The sequence below is a fragment of the Argentina silus genome, assembly GCF_951799395.1.
Source record: "Argentina silus genome assembly, chromosome: 2".
NCBI classification, from domain to species: domain Eukaryota; kingdom Metazoa; phylum Chordata; class Actinopteri; order Argentiniformes; family Argentinidae; genus Argentina; species Argentina silus.
Genome location: NC_139656.1, coordinates 22,890,015 through 22,900,014, shown reverse-complemented (window position 1 = coordinate 22,900,014; position 10,000 = coordinate 22,890,015). Strand labels below are relative to the sequence as shown.

Sequence of the window (10,000 nt, the reverse complement as noted above, 5' to 3'; positions counted from 1 at the left end):
AACCCAGGGGAGGCTGGTGGAGGCTCAAATCGAAGGACGGGGCTCAGTGTAATGTATGGCATAGAATGAAGAATGGTACACACGTGTTTGATACCATTCCTTATTCCATTCCATGCATTACAATGAGCCCTGTCCTCCGATGTCTACCTCCACCAGCCTCCCCTGTGTAAACCTATCAACTATAAGCACAGTCAGAGGGGTGATAGCTGAACAGGGATAATGCGAGTGGGACATGGTGGCTGTATTCGGGTCTATGATATGGTTATGTTTCATTCTTGCCTGCCTTTGAATGACGTGACAGGTTGAAACAAAACAGGACACCACTTGGGTCGTTGATGACTGGACCTAGCACCCCCTGGTTGTGTGTTTCATGGTGGTGCTGTTACATGGGGATATACCAGGAGCTCTGTGGTGACTCATGTCTTCTCTCTGACTAGGACATCTATGACAGTGTAGAGCTGAGACAGCTGAGACGGTCCTCCAGCCCCGGCCTCATCGACTCACCCACCTACAGCCGCCAGGGCATGTCTCCTACCATGTCCCGCTCCCCGCAGCATCACAACCGCCCTGGTGAGTCCTAACACACACACACACACACACACACACACACACACAAACACACACACACGCACACAGATACAGCATGCACGCGCACACACACACACACACACACACACACGCATGCACATGCACACACACACACACACACACACACACACACACACACCTGTACACAGCACAGTAAATAGGGAGGAGTAATACACTTCTGTGTGGATTTTGTCCGTATACATATTTTTCCATTGGCCTTATGGTGAAGTCTGTTCCATATGCTTCCCTTGGTGACTTCTCACCTTCTTTAGGTGACATTTGTTAGTGGTTAACACATCCAAGGATAGGATTCACTCATGCTGACATCACAATCCCCCCCAGTAATACCTCTCACACCTCAACCGTATCATACAGTATATGACTCCCTCTCTGGACCAGTGGAGGCTGGTGGAGGTAGAAATCGGAGGACGGATGTTTGATACCCTTCCTCATTCCATTCCATGCATTACAATGAGCCTGTCCTCCGACGTCTACCTCCGCTAGCCTCCCCATGCTCTGGAGCCGTCCTATAGGCATATACCGTATCATATGTGATGGTGGTGGTGTGGTATACTGTGGGGGATTGGTCTACCCTCCATTCTCTCATGCTACTACATCCATCTCTCTCTGTGTGTGATGCAGGGCAGGGTCTGATAGCAGGGTGTTTAACCCTCTTTAGACCCTGCTCTACCAACACAGGCACATGCACTGAAGCAGTAGGTGTTACCTTGCTTCCATATCTACAAAGATGATTTGTATTCTCCAGGAGAGTTATGTGTTCATTTGCAACCTCTCTAGCGGTAATGTACATTAGTTTTAAAAGCATATTTAATGTTGGTACAATATGATTGTGGCAGATTTGGCAGCTAGTTTTGTCCCCTCTGCATACAGACAGGCATAGTGTACTTTTAGTCAAACACACTAAATATACACTATCCCTGACTGTGTTTCTATGTGAGCATGGGCTGAGCTTTGGCTGTGGGGCGAGAGGGAGGGAGGGAGGGAGGGAGGGAGGGAGGGAGGGAGGGAGGGAGGGAGGCCTAGGGGGCGGGTCAAGCCTTGGCTCATGATCTGGTTTGTGTCACTGTGATTGGTTGGGCTGACTGCAGGCACTGAGAGTGGCAGGAGCTCACCCTATTACAGTCAGCTTGACGGCAGGCCCACCACGCCCACCGCCTACCAAGCCCCCAAGCATTTCCATGTTCCAGGTAGGCCTCTGGTTCTCCTGTCATCCCTCACCCCACATACACACACACCCCCCCCCCCATCCTCTTGTTCTCACCTGTCTCACTGTTGCCTCCCAGATGCTTTGGATGCATTTCATTCCAGAGAGTGGTTCCTTCCCCTCTGCCCTTCTTTACTCCCCCCCCCTTTCACAGATCTGATAGGCCTGGGTAGGTGTAGCCCCAATGGCTCTCGTCATATTGTTCATTCTTCTCTTCCTGTGGTCACTCAGGAAGAGACTCTTGCACTGCGATCGGATCCTGACTATCCTCCTCTTATCTTATTCGAAGACAACTTTCCCCAGCTTTCGTGGTATATTTGCGGTCTGCAGGTTGTCAACTTTGTGGCGCCCGATAAAATGTTACGGTCACTGCATATAAACGATAAAAGATCTCCTTTTTCGGCTGCCGAGCTCCAACAACAATAACACGGAACTACAATATTGGACAATATGGCCGCCAAATGTGACAGGATTTCCAAGATGTCTTGCAAGACCTGTGAAGGGGAGTGGACAAGGGCAGATGGTTTGGGAGCAACTCACTGGAATGAAATGCTGCCCGTGAGCTGTATTTGAAAAAAAACACGATTGTCTGTGGAGACAATTTACACCATCCTAACCACATCCCATAATTGTGTTGGTATGTTTGTTTGTTGTCCCACGTCTGTGGGCGCTGCCTACTCCTTTTACAATAACACGTCCTTCCTTCATCCATCATAGACGTTATTCAGACTTCACGACTGATTTTATGACTTAATGCTTCCTTGTGTCAGATGCTCCATAGCTCTTCCTCCTCCTCCTCTCCTGTGCTGCTTCTATGGAGGTTCTGTTGTAATGAGCCTCGGTAGCGACACTAGTCTACCATCTGTTGACATCGTACATAATTGGGCTGTTTATATGCACAGCAGGAGAGGTCGTTGGAGGTAGACATCGGAGGACGGGCTCATTGTAATGCACGGAACGGAATGAGGAATGGTATCAAACACGCGTGTTTGATACCATTCCTCATTCCGTTCCGTGCATTACAATGAGCCCGTCCTCCGATGTCTACCTCCACCGGCCTCGCCTGATGCACAGCAGCAGCCATTACACACTCATCTGTTTTTATTGATGATGTCAGTTTTATATCAGCCTGGCCCCGTTGATGCTGTACAATGTGTCAAAAGTTGACACATGCTCATTTTACAGCTGAGTTGTGTGTGTGTGTGTGTGTGTGCGTGTGTGTGTGCGTGTGTGTGTGTGTGCGTGTGTGCGTGTGTGCATGTGTGCGCGCGTGTGTGTGTGTGTGTGTGTGTGTGTGTGTGTGTGTGTGTGCGCACATGCATGCGTGTGTGTGTGTGCGCGCGTGCATACGTGTGTGCGTGCGTGTGTGCGTGCGTGTGTGTGTGTGCGTGCCTGTGTGTGTGCGGTAGTATAGTAAATACATAACACAGCCTCGGTGTCTGAGTCAGCAGACTGCCATAGAGAAGGAGTGTGGGTTGTATAAGAGAGACAATACATGGCAGAGAGGGTTGAGAGGCACGCTAGGCAGTTGAAGGGACACCAGGAGGCCACGGTGTGGGTGTTCACCCGTCTCCTCTGGATGCAGGCAAGGAGGAGTCCAACAGATTTCAACTGATCTGCAACCACAGAAAGCTATTTCTTTCACACTTACATTTGTCAGAGAAGGGATGCAGTAGAGCCTGTTTTTTCTCATCCTTGTTGATCAGTATCTCTATTCCCTCTCCTCTTCTAGCCTCACTCCCTCCCTCTTCTCTCCCCTGTTCTCTATTCCCTCTCCTCCTCCTCTCCCCCTCTACCCTCACTCCCTCTGTCCCCTGTATTTGTATTCCCTCTCCTCCTCTCCCCCTCACTCCCTCACTCTCTCTCTTGTCTCTCTATTCCCTCTTTTCCTCTCCTCCTCCTCCTCCCTCACCCACTCTCTCCCGCTCCCCTGTTCTCTTTTCCCTGTTCCCATCTACCCTCACTCCCCTCTTCTCCTCTCCTCCTCTTCCCTCACTCCTACCCTCTCTCTCCCCAGTTCTCTCTTCATCTGGTCTTTCTCTGGTTTCAGGCACAGGCGAGGCCAACATCTACAGGAAGCCTCCCATCTATAAGAGAAATGGTATATGTGTGGTGATGCTGAGGACTGTGTTTGTGTGTGGAGCCATTGTAAAGCCGTGCTGTGTTTGAGTTATGATTGTTCTGTGTATTTGGTGTGTCTCAACACGGTTACACCCTGTAGTTTACACCTTCTAGTCAGATGTTTCCTTACCCTGAAAGTAAAAGTCTATGGGCCATGAGAAACTGTAATCCAATGTAATATTGACTATTTAAACAAACTCTGAACCATGGATCACCGTTTCTCCTGGCCCATGGACTACTTTCAGGGTAAAGGAACCATCTGACTAGAAGGTGTAATAAAGTGAAGTGTCCCTTTAAGCTTCCATAATGGCCGGATAATCACTGATATTACAATAGTACTGAGGCGACACATCTCAGCTTTATAGCTAGCTTACAGTACCTGTAATGTACAGTATACAATCGACTCCTGATAAGTGCACTTTGGCTAAGTGCAAACTCTGCTTAAGTGCAATACAGTTCTGCTGTCCCAATGTTACATTATTTTACATTGGTTTTTATTGATGAATCCAGATAACAGCATTTCATTCCCAGGTGTAGTACATGCTGTTATGACAGTCCCCAAACCATTGCATTTATCAGAAGTCGACGATACATGCATGCTAATAACTAACTAGTGTGACTGACTGGGTTTGAACCACCTATGTGTAACCTGTAGATAGCTGCTGTTCCATGTCCCACCAGGACACGTAGCCTCTCCAGTCCATCAATCCTGCTGTCCACTGATAGTTATATATAGTTATGGCTACCTGGTGATTTGCAATGCAGTCCTCTCCTGTTGGAGTCCCCCCAAAACGCAGTGCAGAGAGATAGATTATGGCTAGATGGATCATTTTAGTATGGGTGGGTCATTTGTCACTGGCTGACATGGGAAGCTGAGGTACTCTCCAGGACTTGGGACAGGACTCCTACAGTATGATGAAAAACCTTTTCTAAACGCATTTGTAAGTTTAGCAAAAGTGTTCAGAGAGCTGTTTCAAACAGTTTCATTTTTCTTGCTTTAGTGATTATTAAGTGTCTGTGTGTGTGTGTGTGTGGTTTTGCTTGTGGCCTGTGTTGCACATCACTGTCTGCTTAATGGGGCAATGTCGGATTCAAAAAATAACAAAGCGTTCTCTGCTCCACTTTTCTGGTAAACAGCTGAGGTATTGGGCTGGTGAAATGTCACCACTCTGAAATTCATAGATGGAGCTATACTGTAGATGCAATGACTGACCATCTATGAGATCAAAATGATATTTTTAACCATGTTTTGAAGTTATACAGTTTGTTTACCATTACATTGTTAACAGACAGTGAAGTAAAACAAGCCTATATTTTGGGTTCTGATGGGGTAAGACAGTTGAACTAGTCTTGTGAGGCATTTAAACGTTATATTCTTCAATAATAAATGGCTATATACAGTATAATTCATTTAAAAATTGAAACCAAATCCCAGATTGCCCTTTACCCTTTTACCCATGTTTTTCTGAGTGTGAACGGTTGATACTGTAACCTCCCTTCTTCTTCTTCCTTTCTTTACTTTCCCTCCTTTTAATCCTGCTGTTCTGTCCCTGGTCAACTACCCTCTCTGTAAGTACCTGTACTGCTCTCTCCCTGTGCCAATCTATCACTCTCTCTATCTCTCATTCTTCCTTCCCTTTCTTTTTCTCTCTCTCTCTCTCTCTCTCTCTCTCATGGCCCTGAGACTCAAATGGTTGTGTATTACCTCATCAAGCTGAGTGATCCTCTGTCAGCCCTCTAATACAGACTAACTACAGTCCTGTACACTGCAGTGCTGCTGTGTGTTGCTTCTCTCCCGGCCTGGTCTCTGTCTCACTCTGTCCTTATTAAGACCCTAAACCAACAGTCTAGACTTCCAGTCATTACCGGATGATGAAAACTTTCCTCTCAGGCTGTCTTCATCATCAGGGGAGATGTTTGGATGTCCGTCCTTCAGTCACAACTTCTGAATCTAGATACTGACGGGGATAACCATCATAATCATTATCTCTGGAGCCACAAGCCACAACTTCTGTTGTGCCCTTGAGCAAGGCACTTAACCCCTAAACCAGCTCCAGGCGGCTGAGCTCTGCAGGCGATCCTGTGCTGCTCCCAGCCTCCAGTGTGTGTGTGTGTGTGTGTGTGTGTGTGTGTGTGTGTGTGTGTGTGTGTGTGTGTGTGTGTGTGTGTGGGTGTGTGGGTGTGTGTGTGTGTGTGTGTGTGTGTGTGTGTGTGTGGTGTCTAGCGGGTTATGACAGCATAAGGAGATTTATCCTTTCATAATAAAAGTTCCATTTATTTTCCCTCCCCATAGATGAACATGGATCTCCAGCCTCCAAGAGTAGAACCAGCGAGGACATCCTCCAGTCGTACTCACCCGACCACTACCAGCAGCCAGAGTCCAACTACTACCCAGCAGGCTCTCCCAAAGGTACGGCTCTCTCTCCTCCCTACTCCCAGAGGCTTTCACACTTGGCTAAATAGGTTATTGAGAAATTGACTGATCGTATTGATCAAGCTGTTAGAGATTTAACAGAGCCTGTCACGTTCATAGAATTCCAATGCGTTGCATTTCATCTCTCTCTCTCCCTCTCCCTCTCTTTCTCTCTCTCTCTCTCTCTCTCTCTCTCTCTCTCTCTCTCTCTCTCAGCTACACAGGCCAGGAGGTTTTCCTCAGGCGGAGAGGAGGATGGATGGAATCAAAGTCTTAACAAAGTGACTATGGCAATTTATTACTATTCATCAAGTCTTGTGTTTCTCTTTCTTTCTCCCATATCCCTTGAATCTGAAAATGCATTCATGACGTGTGTTCCCAGGATCATTTTTCTGGTCAACCACAGAGTAGTTTTCAGTACAGGCATGATTGAAAGAGCATGGACAGGATGGTTCTGCTCTAAAGCAACTGAAATGGAAAAAGAGATTATATAAAATGGGTCAACCACTTTTGCAATATCAGCTACATATATCATGACGTGTCTTTGACTTTTGGATTTCTTTGAAACAGACAGCCTCCTTGAATAACTGAGAGACTAGTGTTACTCAACATCGCCTGTTTGTTGTGTGTGTGTGTGTGTGTGTGTGTGTGTGTGTGTGTGTGTGTGTGTGTGTGTGTGTGTGTGTGTGTGTGTGTGCGTGCGTGCGTGCGTGCGTGCGTGCGTGCGTGCGTGTGCGTGTACGTGTGTGTGTGTGTGTGTGTGTGTGTGTGTGTGTGTGTGTGTGTGTGTGTGTGTTTTTCTTGTTTTTGAACAACAAGGTATGGCTGTGAATATTTCATGACTGTTGCCTACAGGGCTAACCAGCATTCCCAGCCACAGACATTGTTCATTATGTACAGTGCCTTCGGAAAGTATTCAGACCCCTTCAGTTTTTCCACATTTTCTTGTTTTATAGACTCAATTTAAAATGGATTAAATTAAAAGAATTTGACATCAATCCACACATAATACCCCAGAATGACAAAGCAAAAACATGTTTTTAGAAATTTCTGTACATTTATTAAAATTTAAATACAGAAATACCACAATAAAATGTGGAAAAAGTGAAGGGGTCTGAATACTTTCTGAAGGCACTGTGGGTCTTAGACCATATGCTTATATTCCTCTTTCTTTCTATTTCTTTCTTTCTTCCTTTCTTTTTTTCTTCTCTCTCTCTCTCTCTCTCTCTCTCCTCATCCCTCTCTCCTCCAGCTCCAAGGTGGAATAGGCAGGATGATCCTTAAGGAGGAGATGAAGGCTCGGTCCGGTTCCTATGACAATGACCCCTGGGGGAGTGCCCGGAACTCCCGTCGTGGCAGCAAGGAGACCCTCCACAATAACACGGGCTACAGCAACACTGTCAACGGCTGTAAGATCACCACGCTCTATCAACAGCTGTGTGTGTGTGTGTGTGTGTGTGTGTGTGTGTGTGTGTGTGTGTGTGTGTGTGTGTGTGTGTGTGTGTGTGTGTGTGCTTGTGTGCGTGCATGTGTGTGTTAAGATGAGAGTGCCAGAGATCTGAGCCAGAGAGAGATGAGGGATGAGTCAGTGAAACCTCAGCCTGTTCAGAGAGGAGCAGGAGATGAGTCAACATTAGTCCATACTCAAATCAAATCAAATCAAAACTTTTTTTTAGATAGCACATTTCATACACAAAGGTAACACAATGCTCTTCGCAGAAAATAAGAAATAAATGAAGCCAGAAAATACAATAAAATAAAATTACTGTCTGCATAAATCACTCTACTGCCCAGGTTTGTACAGAACATTCATTAGTTAAAGCCATGCCTGGAAGTCAACCATCATCATAATACAGTTATATACTGTATATACTTGCATGTTGCTGGAATATATTACATGGGGAGGCTGGTGGAGGTAGAAATCGGAGGATGGCCTCATTGTAATGCATGGAAGGGAATGAGGTATGAGGAAACACATGTGTTTGATACCATTCCTCATTCCATTCCATGGATTACAATGAGCCTGTCCTCCGATTTCTACCTCCTCCAGCCTCCCCTGCATTACATTCAGACTTGAAAGACACATTGAACATTTACAGGGTTGCCAGACGTGTATATATTGTGTATAAATTCCAGTGTGATTGAAATCCCCCTCACGGTTGGCACACCTGATGTGTGTTCAGATCCCTCCTGTAGCTCTGGGAGGCAGAGAGGATTAATGTTTCTCTGTCTGTGTCTCTGTACTGTAGACTATCACATAGATATGAGAGAGAGAGAGAGAGAGAGAGAGAGAGAGAGAGAGAGAGATAGAGAGAGAGAGAGAGAGAGAGAGAGAGAGAGAGAGAGAGAGAGATAGAGAGAGAGAGAGAGAGAGAATGTTGAGAGAGACAGTGAGTAAGAGAGAGAGGGAAAGAGAGAGGCAGAGAAATGAATAATGAAACGATGTGGTGCTTCTCTGTGCTGTCCTGCTGTGAGTGGATTAGTCAGGGGAGCCCAGACAGAGACAGAGTCCCCAGATCCCCAGCTCCCCCAGCTCCCCAGCTCCCCAGCTCCAGCTGAGACAGGACGGGTGGGGGGGTATCCCTGAACCCCCTCTGTCTGTACCTACACCAGCTAAGCAGGAGAATGTAGGACACCGCCCCCCCCCCCGCCCTAATCACACACACACATGCTCATGCTTTCATTATACACAACTACCCAACCACGCATATAAACAAACACACCACACACACACACACACACACACACGACACACACATACACACACACAAAAACACACAAGCTATTCACCACACATAAACATACACCTAGACATACACACACACACACACACACACACACACAACCTTAGCCTTCACCCTCCCTGATTAAACTGCATACAGAAAAGCCAACACTGCAGAGGAATTTAAATCTGAAGCAGTCTGACCAACTGACCCTGTTTTGTCATCATGCTCGTTAACCACCTCCTCATCTGTGACACAAACAACACAGCCAGCAGACAGTGGGCACATACATCCATGTTGCTCTGCTGGAAACACGTACGTTCATCAGTCTCCACTCTCCAGGCTCCTAGAGCTGGGGATGTGGAGGAGGGCATGTCTGTCTGCTGGAGGAGGATGGAGATATACATGACCCGTGCTGCGGTCCCATCGATCCTGACCTCTCTCTCCCTTACTCATCATATTAAATGCTTGTTAGCTTGAGAGACAGAGAGAGAGAGAGAGAGAGAGAGAGAGAGACAGTGTGTGTGTGTGCTGTGTGTGTGTGTGTGTGTGTGTGTGTGTGTGTGTGTGTGTTGTGTGTGTGTGTGTGTGTGTGTTGTGCATGCGTGTATTCATGCTGCTTTGTTGTTGTGTTATACAGTATGCCTATGCACCCTGTCCCTCTGCTCCTCCCCCTGACATCCCCTATTCCAGTCCGTCCCCCCCCACCCTCTCTTGTTTTATTTATGAAAGATAAAAGCTGCCATGTTTAATGAATTTTACCATTACACATTCTCTTTGGGGGAGAGCGAGGACCAGCCAGCCAGATGGATACAGATCATCCACTCACTGACACTATTTAAATTCTGCATTGATCTGGGTGTTTAACTATTGAATACAGTACATATCGTAGGTACAGACAACAGCTGGTTGGTCTGTCTGACATCTGTA

General features: G+C 46.7%; 2 protein-coding genes across 2 annotated transcripts in view; one reads left to right on the top strand and one right to left on the bottom strand.

The window, feature by feature from the left end:
• LOC310820976 (aldo-keto reductase-like) overlaps positions 1–10,000 on the bottom strand; it is a 293,751-nt gene that overhangs the window by 30,706 nt on the left and 253,045 nt on the right. The window lies entirely within an intron of this gene.
• The window catches only part of LOC310801235 (actin-binding LIM protein 3-like), a gene marked incomplete at its 5' end in the record, with an annotated part of 51,370 nt that overhangs the window by 38,610 nt on the left and 2,760 nt on the right, over positions 1–10,000 (top strand). Inside the window, 6 exons of the mRNA XM_083665230.1 lie at positions 438–570; positions 1,698–1,796; positions 3,864–3,914; positions 6,228–6,344; positions 6,564–6,628; positions 7,600–7,756. Of these exons, the coding sequence (XP_083521356.1) occupies positions 438–570; positions 1,698–1,796; positions 3,864–3,914; positions 6,228–6,344; positions 6,564–6,628; positions 7,600–7,756 (622 nt within the window). The remainder of the gene's footprint in view (positions 1–437; positions 571–1,697; positions 1,797–3,863; positions 3,915–6,227; positions 6,345–6,563; positions 6,629–7,599; positions 7,757–10,000) is intronic.